Raw genomic sequence first — 25787 nt, 5'->3', positions numbered from 1 at the left:
TAGACTCACTCACACAGAGACACATAGACTCACTCACACAGAGACCCATAGACTCACTCACACAGAGACCCATAGACTCACTCACACAGAGACCCATAGACTCACTCACACAGAGACCCACAGACTCACACAGAGACCCATAGACTCACTCACACAGAACCAGAGACCCACTCACACAGAGAATCATAGACTCACTGACACAGAGACCCATAGACTTACTTATACCGATACCAATAGACTCAACCACACAGACCCAGAGACTCACTCACACAGACCCATAGACTCACTCACATAGAGACCCACAGACTCACTCCACAGAGGCCCATAGACTCACTCACACAGACCCATCGAGTCACTCACACAGAAACCCATAGACTCACTCACACAGACCCATACACTCACTCACACACCCCCATAGACTCACTCACACCGAGACCCACAGACTCACTTACATGGAGACCCATAGACTCATTCCACAGAGATTAATAAACTCACTCACACAGAGATCCATAGACTGACTCACATAGAGACCCATAGACTCACTCACACAGAGACCCATAGACTCACTCACACAGAGACACATAGACTCACTCACACAGAGACTCATAGACTCACTCACACAGAGACCCATAGACTCACTCACACAGAGAACTATCGACTCACTCACACAGACCCAGAGACTCCACAGAGACCCATAGATTCACCCACACAGAGACTCATAGACTCACTCACACAGAGACCCATAGACTCACTCACACAGAGACCCATAGACTCACTCACACAGAGACACATAGACTCACTCACACAGAGACTCATAGACTCATTACACAGAGACCCATAGACTCATTCCACAGAGATTAATAAACTCACTCACACAGAGATCCATAGACTGACTCACATAGAGACCCATAGACTCACTCACACAGAGACCCATAGACTCACTCGCACAGAGACACATAGACTCACTCACACAGAGACTCATAGACTCACTCACACAGAGACCCATAGACTCACTCACACAGAGAACTATCGACTCACTCACACAGACCCAGAGACTCCACAGAGACCCATAGATTCACCCACACAGAGACTCATAGACTCACTCACACAGAGACCCATAGACTCACTCACACAGAGACCCATAGACTCACTCACACAGAGACACATAGACTCACTCACACAGAGACTCATAGACTCACTCACACAGAGACTCATAGACCAACTCACACAGAAACCCATAGACTCACTCACACAGAGACCCATAGACTCACTCACACAGACACCCATAGACTCACACACAGAGACCCATAAACTCACTCACACAGAGACACATAGACTCACTCACACAGAGACACATAGACTCACTCACACAGAGACACATAGACTGACTCACATAGAGACCCATAGACTCACTCACACAGAGAACTATCGACTCACTCACACAGACCCAGAGACTCCACAGAGACCCATAGATTCACCCACACAGAGACCCATAGATTCACCCACACAGAGACTCATAGACTCACTCACACAGAGACCCATAGACTCACTCACACAGAGACCCATAGACTCACTCACACAGAGACCCATAAACTCACTCACACAGAGACCCATAGACTCACTCACACAGACACCCATAGACTCACTCACACAGAGACCCATAAACTCACTCACACAGACACCCATAGACTCACTCACACAGAGACCCATAGACTCACTCACACAGAGACACATAGACTCACTCACACAGAGACCCATAGACTCACTCACGCAGAGACCCATAGACTCACTCGCATAGAGACCCGTAGATTCACTCACACAGACATCCATAGATTCACTCACACAGAGACCCATAGACTCACTCACACAGAGACCCACAGATGTCCAAGTATGGCAGGGTCACCCCCCTCCCCCCGCCCCACTTGCCCCTGTGTAGGCTACCCGGGACAGCTTTGTCGCTACCTTTGTGTATCTCTCTTGTAGCGCACGCGAACTCACAACTGCAGCCCATGGTCTATCCACTGCAAACCCCCGGCCAATGAGCCGGCCACCACCGATGACCCGACCACCACCGTCCCCCATAATGATCACCTGGTGCCTGTGTGTAAAGGCATCGCCACTGGGGAGACAAAGGCGGCCGGGCGTGGTGCTGGCCACCCACCCCCTCGTGTGCCACAGTGCCGGCCTTCATAGGTGTTACTCGCTAACAACACTTGCCCCAACAGTATGTTAAGGCTATACAGGGCATATTTGTCTTTATCTGTGTGTGTCTGTGTGTGTGTCTTTGTAGATGTATTTGTGTGTCTCTGTGTGTGTGTATCTTTGTGTCTGTGTGTGTTTCTTTGTAGATGTATTTGTGTGTCTCTGTGTGTGTGTATCTGTGTGTCTGTGTGTCTGTCTTTGTAGATGTATTTGTGTGTCTCTCTCTGTGTCTGTGTGTGTCTCTGTGTCTCTTTGTGTCTGTGTGTTTCTGTGTCAGTGTCTCTGTGTGTCTGTGTGTTTGTCTGTGTGTGTCTGTGTGTGTCTGTATGTGTGTGTCTCTGTGTGTCTGTGTGTGGCTGTGTGTGTCTCTGTGTGTGTGTGACTGTGTCTCTGTGTGTACGTGTATGTCTTTGGAGATGTATATTTGTGTGTATATCTTTGTAGATGTTTTGTGTGTCTCTGTGTGTGTGTCTCTGTGTGTATATCTTAGTAGATGTATGTTTGTGTGCTTGCGTGTGCGTAGTATGCGCACAGACACGCACACACACACGCACACAGGCACACACGCACACATACGCACAGACACACACACAGACACGCACACACACGCACAGACACACACACAGACACACACACAAACACACGCACAGACACGCACACACACACGCGCACACGCACACACAGACACACACGCACAGACACACACACAGGCACACACACAGACACACACAGGCACACACACACACAGACACACACAGGCACACACACGCACACACGCACACACACACGCACACACGCACGCACACACGCACGCACAGACACAGACACACACGCACAGACACACGCACACACACGCGCACAGTCGCACACACAGACACACACGCACACACAGACACACACACACGCGCGCACACGCAGCCGTATAAGTAGTCGGGGTACTTCCTTCCCCGTGTCGCCACTCGCTCGGACGGGCTAATTGAGCTTCGCGTGTGAGCTGAGCCCATTCGATCACCAAACCCACCACCACCATCACCAACCCACCACCATCACCAACCCACCACCATCACCACCATCATCGTCGTCGACTCAACCCAGCAAAACTATTTTTAAACAGACTTCACATTTTTTCGTAAAAAAAAAAAGCAAATCTGCCCCTGAAATCGATTTTCGGCACACGACAAACGGGCGCATCGTTTACTTCGAAAAAAATTCACTCGATACATCGATAGAACCTCGATCTTCGGGCGAGCGAACTTGTCGAGCGGACGATGTCGTGGAACAGCTACGTGGAGAACCTCATGGCGATGGGCAAGTTCACGGACGCCGCCGTCGTGGGCATCGCCACCAAAAGCGTGTGGGCGTCACACGGCAAACTCCTCGCAAATATCACGGTGACTCTCACACACACACACGTGTGTCTGTGTGTGTCTGTCTGTGTGGCTGTGTGTTGTGTGTGTCTGTGTGTGTGTGTGTGTGTCTGTGTGTGTGTCTGTGTGTGTCTGTGTGTGTCTGTCTGTGTGTGTGTGTATGTGTGTGTGTCTGTGTGTGTGTGTCTATGTGTGTGTCTGTCTGTGTGTGTGTGTCTGTGTGTGTGTGTCTGTGTGTGTGTGTGTCTGTGTGTGTCTGTCTGTGTGTCTGTCTGTGTGTGTGTCTGTGTGTGTGTCTGTCTGTGTGTGTGTCTGTGTGTGTGTGTCTATGTGTGTGTGTCTATGTGTGTGTCTGTGTGTGTGTCTGTGTGTGTCTTTGTGTGTGTCTGTGTGTGTCTGTCTGTGTGTGTGTCTGTGTGTGTCTGTGTGTGTGTCTGTGTGTGTCTGTGTGTGTGTCTGTGTGTGTGTCTGTGTCTGTGTGTCTGTCTGTGTGTGTGTGTGTGTCTGTGTGTGTGTCTTTGTGTGTGTCTGTCTGTGTGTGTCTGTGTATGTGTGTCTGTGTGTGCGTGTATGTGTGTGTGTGTGTCTGTGTGTGTGTCTGGGGAGTGGTAGTGTAGCGGTTAGCGCTACGTTGCGCTATGAACCCGGCGACCCGGGTTCGATTCCCGCTCACGGCCAACACCAGCAGTGACGATTATTATCTGAACCGGTCCTGGGCCTCCCCTAGGTCGACTCAGCCTCAAATAAGTACCTAGTGCGATGTGTAAACATCGCCACTGGGGAGACAAAGGCGGCCGGGCGTGGTGTTGGCCACCCACCCCCTCGTGTACCGTTCGGGCCTTCATAAGTGCTCGCTAACAGCACTTGCCCCTACAGTCTGTTAAGGCTATATAGGCGATCTTTGTCTTTGTATCTGTGTGTAATTATATGTGTGAATCTGTGTGTGCGTGTCTGTTTGTGTCTGTGTGTGTGTCTATTTCGACCACGTAGTTCGTGAAGCCTTCGATGGCTGTACTGGAGGAATTTCCATCTGGTTCAGATACAACGGGAGGCTGATCGATGCCCGGGTGCAGTCAAGGGATGGCTCCTTATTGGTCAACCATGTTATGTATGCTGATGATCTGGTAATTGCTGCTCACTCAGAGGAGGATTTGGAGGCGCTGCTGCTGAACCTGGAGCGTGCCACCAAAACTAAGCACCTGCCTGGGTATTTTGTACCATCAAACATTCCACCCCCACAACTCCCAATTGGTGATGGGGCAGTTGTGTTAAGTGGAGAGTTCCCCATACCTGGGCAGTGTGCTCATGACATGTCCGGTTTGACAGCAGAGATCTCACTCCGATAGTCGAGCGGCAATATATTTTCATCGGTTGCGTAACGCCGTGTGGAAGCTACCTGGTCTGTCGCTCCACACGAAGCTTCGGGTCTTCTCGGCCACAGTCATTCCCTCCCTTCTCTCCGCTTGCGAAACCTGGACCCCCCTAATGGAACATCTTCGCCGGTTAGAAACATTTAGGCTGGCCTGCCAACGATCCATCCTGGGTTTAACCAGGCTGGATTGTGTGAGATCTGAACAAAGTCCCATCGGTGAGCTCTTCCAGCAGGCAAGGCTGCGTTGGCTGGGTCATGTCGCCCGCATTCTCAGCCACCGCATGCCTCAACAGATTTAGTTTGGCCGGATAGAGGGGGCTAAACGGGCGCGGCACGGGCTAGAGAAGAGATGGAGTGATGTGGTACAGGAGGATGTGGAGCTGAGTGGACTTGCCGATGACTGGTACCAGCGGTGTCAAGATCGGCCTCTGTGGAGGAGGCTCGTGAAAGACGCTGCTGGGCAGTTGGAGGCAGTCGCCATCCAACAACAACAGAGGGCGGAGGAGCGACGCTCACAACAACGAGCGGAGGGCCGGGTGGTTAAAGCACAGCAGTTGGCACAGATGGGGGTACAGGTGGTGCATCAGCCAGTCATCTCGGTCATCTCAGTCAGTCGATCCGTGGCACCTGGGTCTGCCCCGTGACCTCCTGCTAGCGGGCGTTCGACACTTCACGTGGCCTCAATGTGCACCTAGCCTGGCACAAGCGCCGTGGTGACGTCACCGCCACTTATGTGTGTGTGTGTCTGTGTGTGTGTCTTTGTGGGCGTCACACGGCAAACGCCTCCAGACTCTCACACCCCCACCCTCCGTGTGTCTGTGTTTGTCTCTGTGTGTGTCTGTGTTTGTGTCTGTGCGTGTGCCTGTGTATGTGTCTGTGTGTATCTGTGTGTATGTGTCTGTGTATGTTTGTGCGTGTCCGTCTGTGTGTGCGTGTCTGTTCATGTGTGTCTGTGTGTGTGTCTGTGTGTGTCTGTGTGTATCTGTGTGTGTCTGTGTGTGTCTATGTGTGTGTCCGTATGTGTTTGTGTCTTTGTGTGTCCATCTCTACGTGTCCCTGTCTGTATAGGGAGCGGTAGTGTAGTGGTTAGCGCTACGCTGCGCTACGAACCTGCCCACCCGAGTTCGATTCCCGCTCACGGCCAACACCAGCAGTGACGATTATCTGAACCGGTCCTGGACCTCCTTTAGGTCGACTCAGCCTCAAATGAGTACCTGGTGGCGGTGTGTAGTAAACATCGCCACTAGGGAGACAAAGGCGGTCGAGCGTGGTGCTGGCCACCCTCCCCATCGTGTGCTATGATAGGTACTCGCTAACAGCACTTTCTCCAACAGTCTTTAAATGCTATACGGGGAATCTTTGTCTTTGTGAGAGGAGACGTATACAATAGGCGACGTTTCAGGCAATGGCCCTTGAACGGCTCACACAGTTCCATGTAAGTGGTATGTGAAAGGATTATTTGGGATGAAGAAGAAGGCCCATTGCCCGAAACGTCATCTCTGATATATTTTCCAATGTAAGGCCCCCAAGACAAATATCCCCCGTGTAGCCTTAACAGACTGTTGGGGCAAGTGCTGTTAGCGAGCACCTATGAAGGCCGGCACTGTGGTACACGAGGGGGTGGGTGGCCAGCACCACGCCCGGCCGCCTTTGTCTCCCCAGTGGCGCTTTAAGGCCACACACACAGAGACGGTGTTGTTTGCATGTTGTGTGTTTGTTGCATGCCATTCTGTATGCATGTTGTATGTACGTGTGCTGTAAGTATGATGGATGTGTGTTGAACTTCTTTCGCACCGTACGTGTCCAACCGTACTAATCGGATGTTGCAAACCTCGTTAGCGTGTTTAAGACAAATATTCTTAAAATGTTAACTATTTACGGACTTCGGCCAGGAAAGTCCGTTTTGAAGTTTTAAAATGAAACATCTTCCAATTGTATTATGTTTTGAATTAGATAATTACATTTCTTCATTAAAGCTTATATCATTTTACATCTGGAAGACTTCATTGAAAAGGACATTTCGTGTGAATTTCCTCTCGTCGTTAAGTAGATGGCCTTGCTGGGGGTTCGGTTCGATGCGGACTTTCACCTGTTCGAGATAAGGCGACATAGAGCTGCTGGCCGTGCGAGAAGACCGCCGTCTGCTGATCGATTCCAACGTAATCGATCGTCTGTCCCTGCGCCTCCGTCGTTCATGCAGGGGGCGCGTAGGTTTGCAGCGCCCCCTGCATGAAAACGACGGAAAGTGCAGCGGTCATCACAGACAGATGAAGTTGTGCGCTTATATAAGAGTATTATTAGATGATTGTCAAACGTGATCCTGCTCGTGTAACCATCGGCACCATCGCCTCGCCATCTTCCGTGGCTCGTGCTCAGGAGCATCCTGACATGGTGGGCTAAGAGATGTTGACTACCTCGCCTGGTCTGCAGGAGGTCGTGTGTTCGATCCCGGACCCTGGCGATGCCTGCTGCTGCTGCTGCATATTTGGAGTTTGCGTCTCTCTCTCTCTCCCTGTGGTTGGGTGGATTTTTCTCCAGGGTCCTCCCGTTTTTTCCCTCCACATTTGGAATCAACATCGCCACGCGCTTCGAGTGTTTGGCTGCTGCTATGAACGTTCACGTGCTAAGCCGCCACTTCGTCGAGCCATCATTGGTGGTGGCCAGGTCGCTTCTGAGAAACAGCTACGTAGCTCTGTGGGTTCTTACCTAGTAAAGTAAAATGAATAGCTCAGTTTAAGTATGGGTCTCTATGAATATGGGTCTCTATGGTTTATCTTGGTCTCTGTGGGTCCCTATGGTTCCATATACGTCTCAGGATCTGTGTGGGTCTTTATGCGGTTCTGTGAGTCTGTAGAATCACGCGAGTTCTGTGGCTGCCGCTACACATTCACACACGATGACGACGATAAGCCGCCATTTTCTTTGAGCAGCTGTCCTTTGTGGGCCGATAGCTGTAGTTCCACTGTGTTTGGGGGTTTAGCTATGGGAGGTAGGGAACCAACCAATCATCCAACTACTCATCCATCCACCAACCCACTCACCCACCCGCTCACCCACTCATCCATCCAACAACTCACTCACTCACCCACTCATCCAACCAGCCACCCACGCATCCACTCACTCACCTACCCACTCATACATTCACCAACCCACTCACTTATCCACCGACTCACCCACCCACTCACCCGCTCACTCACCCAACTACTCACCCCCGCACCCATTCACCCACCAACTCACCCACCCACCTACTCACCCACCCACCCACTATCCACCCACCTTAGTCGCGTCGCTACTGCGGACCAAAAGGTTCCTGGAAGACAAAAAATCCGGCGCTAAAAGGCCACACACAGAGAGAGAGAGCGCCTCTGTCCGAACCCCGTGGTCTCACTGCAGCCCTAAGGACCGACTGCTCATCGTGAGATAAAGGCGGCCGGGCGTGGTGCTGGTCACCCACCCCCTCGTGTCCTGTGCCGGCCTTCATAGGTGCTGCTCGCTAACAACATTTTCCCCAACAGTCTATCTAAACGGGAGATCTGTGCCGTTGTGTGTGTATATCTACTTGTGTATATGTATGTATATCTGTGTGTATATTTACGTGTGTATGTACATGTGAATGTATATCTGTGTGTATGTATATCTGTGGGTATGTTTATCTGTGTGTATGTATATCTGAATCTGTACCTATGTATATGTATATCTGTGTGTATATCTATCTGTGTGTATGTATATCTGTGTGTATGTATATCTGTATCTGTGTGTATGTATATCTGAATGTATATCTGTGTGTATGTATATATGTGTGTATATCTATCTGTGTGTATGTATATCTGAATGTATATCTGTGTGTATGTATATCTGTATCTATGTGTATGTATATCTGAATGTATATCTGTGTGTATATCTGTGTGTATATCTATCTGTGTGTATGTATATCTGTGTGTATATCTGTGTGTAAGTATATCTGTATCTGTGTGTATGTATATCTGAATGTATATCTGGGTGTATATCTGTGTGTATATCTATCTGTGTGTATGTATATCTGTGTGTATATCTGTGTGTATGTATATCTGAATGTATATCTGGGTGTATATCTGTGTGTATATCTATCTGTGTGTATGTATATCTGTGTGTATATCTGTGTGTATGTATATCTGAATGTATATCTATCTTCGTGTATGTATATCTGTGGGGAGCGGTGGTGTAGAGGTTAGCACTGCGCTATGAACCTGGCGACCCGAGTTTGATTCCCGCTCTCGGTCACCAACACCACCCGTGACGATTATCCAAACTGATCCTGGGCCTACCCTAGGTCGATTTAGCCTCAAATGAGTACCTGGTGAGATGTTGTACGAACATTTGCCACCCGGGAGACAAAGGCGGCCGGGGGTGGTGCTGGCAACCCACCTCCTCATGAGTCACAGTGCCAACCATAGGCACTGCTACTCTCTAACAGCACTTGCCCCTTCAGTCTGTAACGGCTACACGGGATACCTTTGTCTGTGCGTGGTACCTTTATCTGTGTGACCACCTGGGGGACCTTTATCTGTGTGGCCCCTGGGGGACCTTTATCTGTGTGGGCTACCTGGGGGACCTTTATCTGTGTGGACAAGCCGGGGCGGTGGTGGTGACCTTTTTCGCCCGTGACTTTGTCTCTTGAAGGCGGCCGAGCTGGACGTGATCCTGGGCAAGGACCGGCAGAAGTTCTTCATCAACGGGCTGACCCTGGGCGGGGCCAAGTGCTCGGTGCTCAGGGACCAGCTGAACCTGGCCGACGACTGGACTATGGACCTCAAGACCAAGAGCGTCGCGGGGGAGCCCACGCTCAACATCAGCATCGCGTCCGCCTCCAAAGGTCAGGCTGGCTGGCTGGTCGTGGTGGTGGTGGTGGTGGAAGTGGAGATGGTGGTGCTGGTGGTTGTGGTGGAAATTGTGGTGGTGGTGGTGGTGGTGGAGGTAGTGGTAGTGGTAGTAATGGTGGTGGTGGAGGTAGTGGTAGTGGTAGTAATGGTGGTGGTGGTGGTAGTGGTGGTAGTGGTGGTGGAGGTAGTGGTGGAGGTAGTGGTAGTGGCGGTAGTGGTGGTGGTGAGCGGTCGTGTAGTGGTTAGCACTGCGCTAGGAGTCCAGCGACCCGAGTTCAATTTCCGCCCACGGCCGACACCAGTGACGAATATGTGAACCGGTGTTGGGCCTCCCCTAGGTCGACTCAGCCTCAAATGAGTATCTGGTGTAGCGGTGTGTAGTAAACATCGCTACTCGGGAAACAAAGGCGGTCGGGCGTGGTGCTGGCGACCCACCCACTGGTGGACCTTGCCAGCCTTCATAGGTGCTGCTCGCTAACAGTCTGTTAAGGCTATAGGTGGGGACGGGGGTCTTTCTCGATGGTGGTGCTAGTGGTGGAGGTGTTGGAGGTGGTGATGGTGGTGGAGGTGGTGGAGGTGGTGGTGACGATCATCATGATGGTTGGGTTGGTGTAGGTGGTGATGGAGGTAGTGTTGGTGAAGGTGGTGGCGGTCGAGTTGGTCAGATTAGAGGTGGTGGTGGTGGTGGAGATTGGGATGAGACCAGAATGATGTTGCTACTGCTGATGACGCGACTGGTCGTGCCCTCTTCTCTCCCCCTGCCCCCCCCCGTAGCGCTGGTGGTGGCGGTGGGCAAGGATGGGGTGCACGGCGGAGAGATCAACACGGAGGCGTTCAAGGTGGCGCGGTACCTCCGAGATAACGGCTACTGATACTGCTGATGATGCCTATGTCGAGCCAAGCCGCCCGCCACCACCACCACCTCCACTAGCTGCACCACCACTACCATCACCACCACCACTACCATCACCACCACTACCATCACCACCACCACTACCATCACCTTCACCACCACTACTATCACCACCACCACTACCATCACCACCACCACCTCCACTAGCTGCACCACCACTACCATCACCACCACCACTACCATCACCACCACTACCATCACCACCACCACTACCATCACCTTCACCACCACTACTATCACCACCACCACTACCATCACCTTCACCACCACTACTACTACCATCACCATCACCACTACCATCACCGCCTCCACCACCTCCACCAAGACTCTTACCATCGTCACGGAATCATCATGATCACAGAATCATCATTATAATCATCACAGAATCATCATCACAATCTTTGCCCTATTACTCATGAATGCCAATGAAAATAAATGCATACAGTCGTGATTGAATGATTCCCTGTGTGGTGCCGTGTATGGTGTGTGTGGTGTGGTTAATGACATAAAATACCCAGGCAGGTGCTTAGTTTTGGTGGGGCTGATGGTAAGGCCCCACCTCTTAGTGGCAGGTTCAGCAGCAGCGGCTCCGACTCCTCCTCTGAATGAGCAGCAATCACCAGACCATCGGCATACATAACGTGGTTGACCCAAAGGGAGCCATCCCTCGCATCGATCAGCCTCCCATTGTATTTGTACCAGATGGAAATTCCTCCAGTACAGCCATTGAATGCTTCTCAAACCACGTGATCGAAAAAGATGTTAAATAATGTGGGAGCCAGAGGACATCCCTGTCGCACCCCAAGATGAACAGGGAATGGCTCCAACTTCTGGGCTCGTAGCTTTATCTGGATCTGCCCACCATCATGAAGGTCCTTAATGATTGTGAGTAGAGAGTCAGGGACGCCGAAAGCATTAAGAACAACCCAGAGCCCAGACCTATTGATGGTATTATAGGCCTTGACCAGGTCAACAAAGCAGTGATGTAGGTTTTGTTGGAATTTCCTACACATCTGCTTGAAGAGGGGGACCACCAGGGCATTCGTGCAGAACCCGTCCAGTGGTCCAGACTGTTATTGTGATGTCATATAGGTCAGTCTGCAAACAAACACCACCTTCCCTCAGCAGTTCACTTGGGAGATCATCTCTGCCCGGAACTTTTCCTGGTCTCAGACTCTGGATCGGCTTCATTACTTCCTCAACAGATGGCACCTCAGCCAGCCACTCACAGGGGGTTACAACTTACTACAATATATGAGGCACCGCAGCCCCAGCAGGGTCATCCCCCACTTGCCCCATGATGTTTTCTGGCCTGGGGGATTTCCTCTCCCCCAATAACTCACATAAATACTCTGGAAACCTGCAAAACCTGTTCCTGGGGGTCTGTTGTGTATGTACCCCCTTTTTATTTTTTTTTAATATTATTTTTTTTTTAAGAATTATTCTGCCAACATAGATAATATCGTTTTTTTTAATAGACGCGGCCACGTGGGAACGAACACGCCCCCACACTTCCACAGAGGCCCCCACACTTCCACAGATGCGCGCATACCTCATTTCAAAGGAGAGAGGACATGAAAGGGGGGGCAATAAGGTAATAAAAAAAAAACTCCCCTAAATTCACACAAGAGGAACAAGGGAGGGGGGGAATTGCAGGCGGGGGGTTGCAGAACCAGGAGACACGGAGGAAGAGATAATTATATTCTTAACAAAGAAACAGCATCGACGACAAAAAGCACAGATGGGTCTTTGAACCATGTTAAATACACAAGTTACCAACTTAACCATAAAGATTAAGCAAACAGTATCCATCCTCACTCCAATTGAAAACCAGACGACAATCTGAACCAGAATCGCGACCCATCATTGTTAATAAATACTGACATTATTTACCTTTAAAGAATATCTACACGGCCGGGCCGAAGCATCAAATAATAATTATGGCATCGATTTCGCTCCAAAACAAAATTCCTAGCCGGGATATCAGATTAAATGATCACAAGAAGTCAAATAATAAGTACGGAATTAAAGTAGAAGAGGAATCAAGGGCGGAGAAGGCTCTCAAAATTAACCAAACACAACAACCCATGGGAAGCGAGCAACACGGCCGCCTTTGTCTTTCCGAGAGGATCTCCACACGCAGGCACAAAGCTAGGAAATGACACCCATAAAGGGGGCAATGGCTCAAAGGAAATTAACACGTCTTCGAATAAATAAGCGCATGCGCCGGGTGCTCCCACCGTGGAAACAACCGCCTTTGTCTCCCCACAACACGGACAAACACGCACGCGAAACACACGGACAAACACGCACGCGAAACACACGGACGGACACACACACGGACGCAGATGGTCCACCCCCACAGGAAGGTTTTATGACACAGCTTTTGAACAACTCGGGAAGCCGAGTGGAATTTCCGATATAAACCGAAGGAAAATCCATACAACTCAGATCGACAGGGGCTTTGGCCTCCATCACAGTTCGTCAGGGGCTCTGGCCCCCATCACATATCGTCCGGGCTTCGGCTCCAACACACATATCATCCGGGCTACGAGCCCATCTTCGGCTCCACCACAGATCTTCACGAGCTCCGGCCTACATCTCATCTCGTCTCCGGGCTAAGGCCCCACCAGAGTTCTCCAGGGCGACAACCATCTCTCCTCGTCGCCGCCAACGAAGAAGCTTTTCGTCATCCAGAAGGACGAGGATCGCGCGGTGCCGAGGCATCGCCTGCCGCGCACGAGTGTACGAGCCAGGCGCCCTTGCCGTGTCACCACGCCGAGGTGCATCGCCTGCCGCACACGAGTGTACGAGTCCAGCTCCCCTGCCGTGTCGCCACGCCGAGGTGCATCGCCTGACCACGCAAACGAGCGTGGCCGCGCGTCAGTCATCGTACGGGGTCAGCCAAGAAAGGAGTCGGAAAGCGAGCCGCTCACCCTCTCACCGCAGCTGCGCAAGCCAGAGGGTCCTTCTCCGAAAGTCGTTCGTACCCACAACTTCCCCCACCAATAGACCCACACACGCACGCATTGACGCCCCACTCACCTGTGAGACTATCCCATCTAGTTCACCCTTACCATCGTATCAACCCTAGTCAATTATCAGAAGACTGATTATCAACTACATGAACCATCAGCTGGCCATGCGGAATCGCGGCCCATCGAGTGATTAAGAGTCCGTCGGTTATAAGAGTAAAGTTGTTACCGTGTCTTTCCCTTGTTCCGCTCATCACATAGGCGATCAATAGACTCGTCGAGGCAAACTCAAACTCTCGGAATCCTCATTACGAATCGACCGAACACAGAGAGAGAATATCTTGTCAAACCAGTTTCCTTTGTCCCAGAGTCTCGCCGAAGAATTAATTACAACAGAGCCAGATTCGCTCTCGCGCCCACACGCCCTCACCCACCATTGTATCAAACATTCCGTTAAAAAGGATTTTAGACTTGCCGATGAATCTATTGACATATACTTTCGCCTCTGGGATACAATAAGTGCTTTTTATTACCGCCATATGAAGTGTGTCATGCTTGTTTTCAAACTCGACCAGTCGCCGATTGTGATCAATACATGGGCGAACTAATGATGCCTGGTAGAAAAGTAGAGGTTACAATTGATAGAAGTGTTTTTAGTCATTCAGTTCGTTAAATGCATAAGTGTTTATTCATTCATTTTAGTCAAATGCATAATCTCGTAATTGCATAAGAGTTTGGTTATTCATATTAGTTAATGCATAATATCGCAAATGCATAAGAATTTTTAGTCATTCAGTTCGTTAAATGCATAAGTGTTTATTCATTCATTTTAGTCAAATGCATAATCTCGTAATTGCATAAGAGTTTTGGTTATTCATATTAGTTAATGCATAATATCGCAAATGCATAAGAATTTTTAGTTATTCAATTTAGCTAAATGCATAAGTGTTTATTCATTCATTTTAGTCAAATGCATAAGAGTTTTCGTTATTCATATTGCATAATTGCATAATGTCACAACTGCATAAGTTTTTGTCGTTCATATTAGTTAATTGCATAATCTTGCCCATGAATTATTGACGCATGTTTGACCTGCATGATAGAATGTCACGTGCTTGTTAGAATAAAATTGTAATCCAGAAGCATATCGAGTGTTCCTTCCAAGTCCATGCAAAACTGTCTTATTCTTGACAACTGTATCCTGTGATGAGATATGAAAATGGAGACCTAAAATATTATAACACACACTAGGATAATCGGTAAATGAATCTATGATAATCGTGTTATCCTGATTGATAACCCTGGATAAACGAAACTAAGCAAATTATCGTAACTGCACACATTAACATAATCGCAAGCCTCCGCATAAATTACTACGATTATCATAATTTATGCATATAATCACATGCATTATCATAATTTATGCATATTAATACACACACTATCATAATTAATGCGATTTGCGCATTTTTCGGAAAATTATTAATTTTTATTATTTTCATCAAAATTTCATAATACCAACACATACAACATAATGGGGGCTCGTCCGGGATCTCTCGCAGACAGTGTTTTGCATGGATGATGGAATGAATCACTTCGTGTTAACCAGAATATCAGGATCGAACATTGCATGGTGATTGTGAACGGGCGGAAAACTAAAAAACGCCCTCTAAGGTTAAACCCCAGAATAGCAGGTTAAAACAGAGACAGTGGAATTAAGATAATATCGTATCAAACCAATTGCATCCTCTGATAAATGGTGTTAGAGGTACGCACTCTGAATCGGAAAATAACAGATAGCTCGAGTCAAATTGACTACACTCTGTGAGATAATTGTTTTATATGCACTCTGAAAAGAAATGTCAAAGTAACTTCCGCCATACCTAAGATGCTAGGATTGAGAATAATTTTTGAATGGGTTACGGGATGCGGGGAGCTCGTATTTAAACGTACCGACCAATCTGTTACAAAGCAGTACAGTCAGAGAGACATATGGGAAGGGAGCTGTATCGATAACACGAACACACCTCGGGGGAAACTAATTGACTGGATAAAAGGTAACGAAGGCGAACACGATGCAAAAACTGCAGAGAAGGCAGGACAGGACTCATTCCTTCTCACACAGGCATACAGACAGGGATTGTGGAATGAGGGAAAATTTGGAAAGGAAACGGGAGAGAAATCAGTGCTCGCGACACCAGCGAAACTCACAGACGTGGATCCACAGAATAAATATGGAAGTGACATTAAATCACACTCTTGGGTACGTGGACAGAGTCCAGGGATTGATCGCACAAAAATTATGGATATCGAACAAAAAATCATTGACAAAGGGAAACCCTCACAATTCGAGAGAAGGGATGGAGAGATACATATGCAAACAAAAACATGTGAGACTGACAACTTCACAGATAGAGGGAGGAAAAATGTTAAAGTAAAATCGCCAGGACATGGTACACTAAGGGCAGAGGCAAAAACTGAAGGGAAATGGCAACACGAGCGACACGGCACTGGGCGCGCACACAGAAAATGCACACCACTTAAACACAAGCGACACAGCACAGACCAAAGTGACAGATTGCCTGATGATAACTTGTTTGATGATGACGCTGTCGGCAATCAACTTTCGGAATACCTATTCACCAGTAAAACCCTTAAATTGATGGACAAGGCTCTAGTCAGAATTCCCGATTTTGACCCCCACAATAAGACTATGGATATCCACACACATATCGCAACCGTAGAAGAGGAGGCAATGATTAGAGGGCTGAGGAGACGGGATGAAAAAGCGAGTTTGTTGAAACGGACCTTACATAAAGAATCTATTCCATGGGTAAAGTCACTACCACACAAGGTTAGAAATGATTTTAAACAATTGAGCCTGGCAGTGATTCGGAAGTTTGGAGAATATTCGACACTCACTGAGGGGTTTTATGCTGTAAAATCGATGACCCAGGGCATGGACCAAGATCCACGTGACTACCTCGTCCAATTTAAAAGAGCGTATTATGCAGGCGATGTGAATCAATACCACGAAGGAGATAAAATGTTCAAAATTATGTTTTTTGAATCCTTGAGCCCAGAGATTACAGAAAGGGTGAGGATGGTTTTGAATCCAGAAACCGCATCCTTACGCCGCATAGAGAGCAAGGCGTACATGGCATGGTTGTACAGAGCTAAGAATCATAATTCGGATCCAGAACACAGGGAGAGGGATGAGGAACCCAGCCTCTCAGAGAGGAATAAAAATCACCGAGCAGTCCCACAATGCAGGACAGAGCAGAAACGCACGCACCCATGGCAAAATAACCCAGAGAGAGGTTGGCACGAGAATGAGAGCGGCACAAAGCCGAACATTCAGGAGAATCGCAGGAGGGGGAGGTTCAGAATAGAACCATACCAACACCCCATGCCACGACACACACAAGATCAAAATTACCCACAAAGATGGCGAGGTAACAATCCAGGAAAAATTTGGCACCCAAATGGGAGAAATACTGGGCTAAAAATGTACGAGAATCGCAGGAGGGAGAGGTTCAGAGCAGAACCATATCAACACCCCATCCCACGACACACGCAAGGTTCAAATTACGCACAGAGATGGGAAGATAACCACCTAGCGGGAAGGTGTTACACAGACCGCGGAGGTATGGATGCGAACATTCAGGAGAATCGCAGGATGGGAGGTCAAACACAATCGATCCAATTCCGACCAATTCCTCCACCGGCTATACCAGGAGGGAATAGAGGAATAACACAGAATGCGGTCCAAATACGTGATGAACCATCCACAGTGAGTGCGAGCGAGCGACCAACACGCGCCCCACCCGCTGAGGTGTTAAACCCTGAGCAGGCTGCAAGTGACAGGGCTGAATGGAAGAGTGATCGGACGGTGGATAGCAGACAGCAGAGACAAAGAGAGAACACAGAGACACGCCCTGAGGAGCGCAGGCGTGAGCCTTTGAATGGAAAATATCCAAGGGAAACCAAAAATTATGTGGATCGGAGTGCTAAAATGGAGACGAATGTCCATGACGTATCGGGAATGGTGTTGAAATCCAACACACTCGTAAAAACAAAGAGGGCAACATTACGAAGGACAGAATTAAATCGACACACTGACTCGGCAAATGTGCATGTAATCGCAGAGAGAGCGAATGCCACGAACCAAGTGTCAAAGTGGGTCGTGTGCGCGAATTCTGGTTACGTGCAGCACAATTTTTCACCACACACTCCCACGACGCGAGAGAGTGAGAGAGGAAACTACAAAAACGAACCCGAAAACCGTGATCAAATTATCAAAGTGATAAGTGGTAAACCAGGCAACATGAGGAAGGTAACGCATAAATGCGTTCGAAACCGCTACCTAGCGTTTCCCAGGATTTAACAAAAACAAAAATGAATGTTCGTCAGAGTTATGATGTATGAGAACCGATGTAACGCAATATCGATGTTAACGTGTGTTATTTTCTTTGCTTAATTCAAATGTAACCAGGATTTAACAAAAACAAAAATGAATGTTCGTCAGAGTTATGATGTATGAGAACCGATGTAACGCAATATCGATGTTAACGTGTTGTTATTTTCTTTGCTTATTTCAGATGTAACCAGGTTAAGATCGTAATACGTGCACGCGCGTCGTAAGAAATAACCGCCGAGAGTAAGGGCGGCTGATGGGATGCATGACATAAAAAGGGGGCATTACTTTGTTTGAAAATTCGCCAGTGGCCAAATCGACCCCTGATAATTTTCAAAAGGGCGGACTGTTGTGTATGTACCCCCTTTTTATTTTTTTTTAATATTATTTTTTTTTTAAGAATTATTCTGCCAACATAGATAATATCGTTTTTTTTAATAGACGCGGCCACGTGGGAACGAACACGCCCCCACACTTCCACAGAGGCCCCCACACTTCCACAGATGCGCGCATACCTCATTTCAAAGGAGAGAGGACATGAAAGGGGGGGCAATAAGGTAATAAAAAAAAAAACTCCCCTAAATTCACACAAGAGGAACAAGGGAGGGGGGGAATTGCAGGCGGGGGGTTGCAGAACCAGGAGACACGGAGGAAGAGATAATTATATTCTTAACAAAGAAACAGCATCGACGACAAAAAGCACAGATGGGTCTTTGAACCATGTTAAATACACAAGTTACCAACTTAACCATAAAGATTAAGCAAACAGTATCCATCCTCACTCCAATTGAAAACCAGACGACAATCTGAACCAGAATCGCGACCCATCATTGTTAATAAATACTGACATTATTTACCTTTAAAGAATATCTACACGGCCGGGCCGAAGCATCAAATAATAATTATGGCATCGATTTCGCTCCAAAACAAAATTCCTAGCCGGGATATCAGATTAAATGATCACAAGAAGTCAAATAATAAGTACGGAATTAAAGTAGAAGAGGAATCAAGGGCGGAGAAGGCTCTCAAAATTAACCAAACACAACAACCCATGGGAAGCGAGCAACACGGCCGCCTTTGTCTTTCCGAGAGGATCTCCACACGCAGGCACAAAGCTAGGAAATGACACCCATAAAGGGGGCAATGGCTCAAAGGAAATTAACACGTCTTCGAATAAATAAGCGCATGCGCCGGGTGCTCCCACCGTGGAAACAACCGCCTTTGTCTCCCCACAACACGGACAAACACGCACGCGAAACACACGGACAAACACGCACGCGAAACACACGGACGGACACACACACGGACGCAGATGGTCCACCCCCACAGGAAGGTTTTATGACACAGCTTTTGAACAACTCGGGAAGCCGAGTGGAATTTCCGATATAAACCGAAGGAAAATCCATACAACTCAGATCGACAGGGGCTTTGGCCTCCATCACAGTTCGTCAGGGGCTCTGGCCCCCATCACATATCGTCCGGGCTTCGGCTCCAACACACATATCATCCGGGCTACGAGCCCATCTTCGGCTCCACCACAGATCTTCACGAGCTCCGGCCTACATCTCATCTCGTCTCCGGGCTAAGGCCCCACCAGAGTTCTCCAGGGCGACAACCATCTCTCCTCGTCGCCGCCAACGAAGAAGCTTTTCGTCATCCAGAAGGACGAGGATCGCGCGGTGCCGAGGCATCGCCTGCCGCGCACGAGTGTACGAGCCAGGCGCCCTTGCCGTGTCACCACGCCGAGGTGCATCGCCTGCCGCACACGAGTGTACGAGTCCAGCTCCCCTGCCGTGTCGCCACGCCGAGGTGCATCGCCTGACCACGCAAACGAGCGTGGCCGCGCGTCAGTCATCGTACGGGGTCAGCCAAGAAAGGAGTCGGAAAGCGAGCCGCTCACCCTCTCACCGCAGCTGCGCAAGCCAGAGGGTCCTTCTCCGAAAGTCGTTCGTACCCACAACTTCCCCCACCAATAGACCCACACACGCACGCATTGACGCCCCACTCACCTGTGAGACTATCCCATCTAGTTCACCCTTACCATCGTATCAACCCTAGTCAATTATCAGAAGACTGATTATCAACTACATGAACCATCAGCTGGCCATGCGGAATCGCGGCCCATCGAGTGATTAAGAGTCCGTCGGTTATAAGAGTAAAGTTGTTACCGTGTCTTTCCCTTGTTCCGCTCATCACATAGGCGATCAATAGACTCGTCGAGGCAAACTCAAACTCTCGGAATCCTCATTACGAATCGACCGAACACAGAGAGAGAATATCTTGTCAAACCAGTTTCCTTTGTCCCAGAGTCTCGCCGAAGAATTAATTACAACAGAGCCAGATTCGCTCTCGCGCCCACACGCCCTCACCCACCATTGTATCAAACATTCCGTTAAAAAGGATTTTAGACTTGCCGATGAATCTATTGACATATACTTTCGCCTCTGGGATACAATAAGTGCTTTTTATTACCGCCATATGAAGTGTGTCATGCTTGTTTTCAAACTCGACCAGTCGCCGATTGTGATCAATACATGGGCGAACTAATGATGCCTGGTAGAAAAGTAGAGGTTACAATTGATAGAAGTGTTTTTAGTCATTCAGTTCGTTAAATGCATAAGTGTTTATTCATTCATTTTAGTCAAATGCATAATCTCGTAATTGCATAAGAGTTTGGTTATTCATATTAGTTAATGCATAATATCGCAAATGCATAAGAATTTTTAGTCATTCAGTTCGTTAAATGCATAAGTGTTTATTCATTCATTTTAGTCAAATGCATAATCTCGTAATTGCATAAGAGTTTTGGTTATTCATATTAGTTAATGCATAATATCGCAAATGCATAAGAATTTTTAGTTATTCAATTTAGCTAAATGCATAAGTGTTTATTCATTCATTTTAGTCAAATGCATAAGAGTTTTCGTTATTCATATTGCATAATTGCATAATGTCACAACTGCATAAGTTTTTGTCGTTCATATTAGTTAATTGCATAATCTTGCCCATGAATTATTGACGCATGTTTGACCTGCATGATAGAATGTCACGTGCTTGTTAGAATAAAATTGTAATCCAGAAGCATATCGAGTGTTCCTTCCAAGTCCATGCAAAACTGTCTTATTCTTGACAACTGTATCCTGTGATGAGATATGAAAATGGAGACCTAAAATATTATAACACACACTAGGATAATCGGTAAATGAATCTATGATAATCGTGTTATCCTGATTGATAACCCTGGATAAACGAAACTAAGCAAATTATCGTAACTGCACACATTAACATAATCGCAAGCCTCCGCATAAATTACTACGATTATCATAATTTATGCATATAATCACATGCATTATCATAATTTATGCATATTAATACACACACTATCATAATTAATGCGATTTGCGCATTTTTCGGAAAATTATTAATTTTTATTATTTTCATCAAAATTTCATAATACCAACACATACAACAGGTCGTAGATCGGATCACCTTTTTTTCTGTAAGGATGGTGATAGGTGTGGTGCTGCAAGTTATTTTTTGATGGAATTAAATAGCGATTTGTGATCACGGGCTACTGAGGCAGATTCCATCTCCTGAGCAACCCACATCCACCACCCATTCTTGCAGCGCAACAGGCCCACTCTCATCTAGACGATGAGAGTGGGCCTGTTGCTTTTCCCCAGCCAGCCTGAACACCTCGTCTGTCAGCCAAGGTCTATAGGTAGGTTTGGACCGCGCACCTAAAGCAGCCATTGCAGCTGCATGAGTCACAGTCCTAAACCTCGCCCATTTCCCCTCGACATCAGGAGGAGCAGGGGAAGATGCCAACCGCAGCTGCAATCGATGATGAAATTCTAGCTGGCAAATTGTATCAGCTAAATGAGACCAATAGAGACACCCACCACCGGAGTGGAAGAATGGCAGCGCCTCTTACAAATGACAAGCCGATGGTCAGTTGGCAGATCAGCTCCATGGTCGGCTCTGATGTCAAGGACATAGGCCCGTATCCACTGTTTCATCACTATATCGTCCAGCAGATGTTCTTACTTGGACCCTGCTTGCATCCATGATGTTTTGTGGATGCGCCGATGCCGGAACAGCGTGTTGATAATTACAAGCCCATGGGCTGCACAAAAGTCGAGCAGCCTCATACCGTTGTTATTTAGCTGATCTGGCCCATGCCTTCCATTCATTCCAGACCAGGTGCCAGCATAATGACCAACTCGGGTATTAAAGTCACCCAACAAGATGACTCTATCCCGAGGGTCAACTTTAGTTAGCACCTGTGACAGGAGGTAATAGAAGGCATCTGACTCATCGACCTTGCCTCCATCCCTCCACTGATGTTCATCTTAGGTGGGAGCATAAGTATCAACGACCACCATTCCTCAGCTCCTGTTGTTGGAGAGGTGAGCCGACAGTACCCTGGGGCTTCCAGCTTCCCACACCTCACCACCACGCTCCCACGCCCCCTTCATTTTTTTGTTCAGAAGAAGAGCCACACCCTGTTGTTTGGCAGTCTCCTGGCCTGAGTAGAGGACTGTCCAACCCTCGTGGTGGCAGGAGCCAGAGCCGCTCCACCGGACCTCCTGAATACCACAGAGATCCAGGCGGTACCGGTCCAGCTCCTGACAGAAGAGTGGCAGCTTCTCCTTTGCAGTGAGCATTCGAGCATTCCACGTGACCACCCACTGTGGCTTTTTGTTGTTTCTGGAGGAACCCCGAGGGTAAAGATTCAGTCTTCTGACTCCACCAAACGGGGTTTGGCCAGGAGACGTCACAGACGCCTGTCCCCTCGGGGCCTCCGGCACAAGCTTAGATATTTCACACGTGTGTGTTTGAGTGGAAATTGAATTGAAGGTGGTGGGGTTACCAGCCCATTGTACCTGTCCAGAGCCCCCATTTGCCGCTGTGGTGGATACAAGCGCTATGAAGGGAACAGCCGATTGGAATCGGCCTTCCTCCCGTGGCATTGCTCACAGCCACGGCAGCCTTGCCGTCCGGCACTACCACCACCTACACCACCTCCACCACCAACAACACCAACACCACCTACACCACCAACACCACCTACACCACCTACACCACCAACACCACCTACACCACTTCCACCACCTCCACCACCAACAACACCAACACCCACCCTTCGCCAGTAAGTGATGGAGACGTCACTACGGCGCCTATGACAGGCCAACTTCGAGGCCACGTGAAGTGTCGACGGCTCACTGAAAGGTCACCACCACCTCCACCATCAGTCCAGCACATGATTGGCACGTCGCATTCAGTGGTCTTGAGGTAAAGTGTGGGTATGCCCACCTGCTCCAAGATGAGTCTACGGGTCTCTCTTTGTGTCTCTGTGTAATGGGTCTATGGGTCTCTGTGTGAGTGAGTCTATGAGTCTCTGTGTGAGTGAGTTTATGGGTCTCTGTGTGAGTGAGTCTATGGGTCTCTGTGTGAGTGAGTCTATGAGTCTCTGTGTGAGTGAGTCTATGAGTCTCTGTGTGAGTGAGTCTATGAGTCTCTGTGTGAGTGAGTCTATGAGTCTCTGTGTGAGTGAGTCTATGGGTCTCTGCGTGAGTGAGTCTATGGGTCTCTGCGTGAGTGAGTCTATGGGTCTCTGTGTGAGTGAGTCTATGGGTCTCTGTGTAATGGGTCTATGGGTCTCTATGTGAGTGAGTCTATGAGTCTCTGTGTGAGTGAGTCTATGGGTCTCTGTGTGAGTGAGTCTATGGGTCTCTGCGTGATGAGTCTATGGGTCTCTGTGTGAGTGAGTCTATGGGTCTGTGTGTGAGTGAGTCTATGGGTCTCTGTGTGAGTGAGTCTATGGGTCTCTGCGTGAGTGAGTCTATGAGTCTCTGTGTGAGTGAGTCTATGGGTTTCTGTGTGATGAGTTTATAGGTCTCTGTGTGAGTGAGTCTATGGGTCTCTGTGTGAGTGAGTCTATGGGTCTCTGTGTGAGTGAGTCTATGGGTCTCTGTGTGAGTGAGTCTATGGGTCTCTGTGTGAGTGAGTCTATGGGTCGCTGTATGATGAGTCTATGGGTTTCTGTGTGAGGGAGCCTATGGGTGTCTTTGTGATGAGTTTATGGGTCTCTGTGTGAGTGAGTCTATGGGTCTCTGTATGAGTTGGTGGGTCTCTGTGAGTCTAGTAGTCTGTGTGTGAGTGAGTCTATAAGTCTCTGTGTGAGTGAGTCTATGGGTCTCTGAGTGGTGGGTCTATGGGTCTCTGTGTGAGTGAGTCTATGAGTCTCTGTGTGAGTGAGTCTATGGGTCTCTGTGTGAGTGAGTCTATGGGTCTCTGTGTGATGAGTCTATGGGTTTCTGTGTGATGAGTTTATGGGTCTCTGTGTGATGAGTTTATGGGTCTCTGTGTGAGTGAGTCTATAGGTCTCTTTGTGATGAGTCTATGGGTCTCTGTGTGAAACAATGGGTCTCTGTGTGAGACAATGGGTCTCTGTGCGAGTCGGTGGGTCTGTGCGTGAGTAGTCTATGGTCAATTTGTGGGGATTCCATGAGCTTCTGTGTGGGTCTATGGGTCTCTCACCGGGGAGACAAAGGCGGCTGGGCGTGGTGCTGGCCACCCCTTATAGGCGCTGCTGCTACTCGCTCCTAACAGCACTTGTCCCTCGAGTTTGTTAAGGGCTACACAGGGGACCTTTGCCATTCGTGGCGACGTCTTCCTCTCAGTGTGAAATGAACGGGCGAGTTACTAATCTCAGCTCTAACACATGCGTCCGGTTGAGATGGTGGTGGTTGGTGGTGGGTTGGGTGGTGGTTGCTTGTGGCCAGCAGCAACAGCAGCAACAACAGCAGAAGGGTGAAGTGAATTAATAATTAATTGGACTCAATTTATCAACGAATTTGTTTGAGAAACACGCGGAAGCCTCTCCACCCCCCTCCCCGCAGAACGCAATCTGCAGGTTCCTGATGGAAACTCGCGGCTCGTACTCTATGGGGGGTGAGGAGGGGGGGGGTTAAAGGGTATGGGGGATTGTGGGGGGGCTGTAAGGGGGGGTAGCTGTGGGGGGGGAGAGGCTATGGGACGAGGAACTTTGGGGGAAGTTCTCTTGTGTGGGGGGGGGGGGGTCTGTGAGGGGGGGCGGGGTAGTCTATGGGGAGGGGGGACTGTGCGAGCTGTGAGGGGGGCTGAGGGGGGCTGAGGTGGGGGGCTGTAAGGGGGGTGTGGGGGGGGGGCTGTGGGGTGGATTGCTATGGAAGGCGGGGGCTCTGTGGGAGGGCTGCATGGGGGGTCTATGGGAGAAGGGAACTTTGGGGGCAGGGTGCCGTGGGGGGTAGAGGGGGGGGGGTTGTGGGTGCCGTGGGGGGACGGGGGGGGCTGTGGGTGCTGTGCGGGGGTGGGAGCTGTCATGGTGGGGGGGGGGGCTGTGGGGAGGGGGGGCGAGAATAGGGTGCTCGACAAATGGGGCTGTAAACGGCCCCTCCACATTGTCAAGGAAGTGATGATGGCTCCATATTGGCAGGTCATGTCAACGAGGTTTTTGCTGCAGCACAATGCCATGAAGTAAAACTAATTAATAAATGCACGAGAGCTTAATAAATAAATAATGTTTTTGCGATCTGCGGTAATTCATTTTTCGCCATGTTTCTTTTTTTTACTTGGACTTAATTTCATTACTTGATTACTTTAATACCATGAAGTCTAAATAATGTTGTGGCAAAACA

General features: G+C 48.8%; 1 protein-coding gene across 1 annotated transcript; it reads left to right on the top strand.

Annotated features, from left to right (window-relative positions):
• Positions 1–3147: 3147 nt before the first annotated feature.
• Positions 3148–11164, top strand: LOC133360953 (profilin-2-like). Its single transcript, XM_061579842.1, has 3 exons — positions 3148–3593; positions 9601–9793; positions 10575–11164. The coding sequence occupies exons 1-3, from the start codon at positions 3471–3473 to the stop codon at positions 10670–10672; spliced, it is 414 nt and encodes a 137-aa protein (XP_061435826.1). The 5' UTR covers positions 3148–3470; the 3' UTR covers positions 10673–11164.
• Positions 11165–25787: the final 14623 nt, after the last annotated feature.

The sequence above is a fragment of the Lethenteron reissneri genome, chromosome 70 (genome assembly GCF_015708825.2).
Source record: "Lethenteron reissneri isolate LAM-NWPU_2019-01 chromosome 70, ASM1570882v1, whole genome shotgun sequence".
NCBI lineage: Eukaryota > Metazoa > Chordata > Hyperoartia > Petromyzontiformes > Petromyzontidae > Lethenteron > Lethenteron reissneri.
This window is presented reverse-complemented; position numbering and strand designations above follow the sequence as displayed.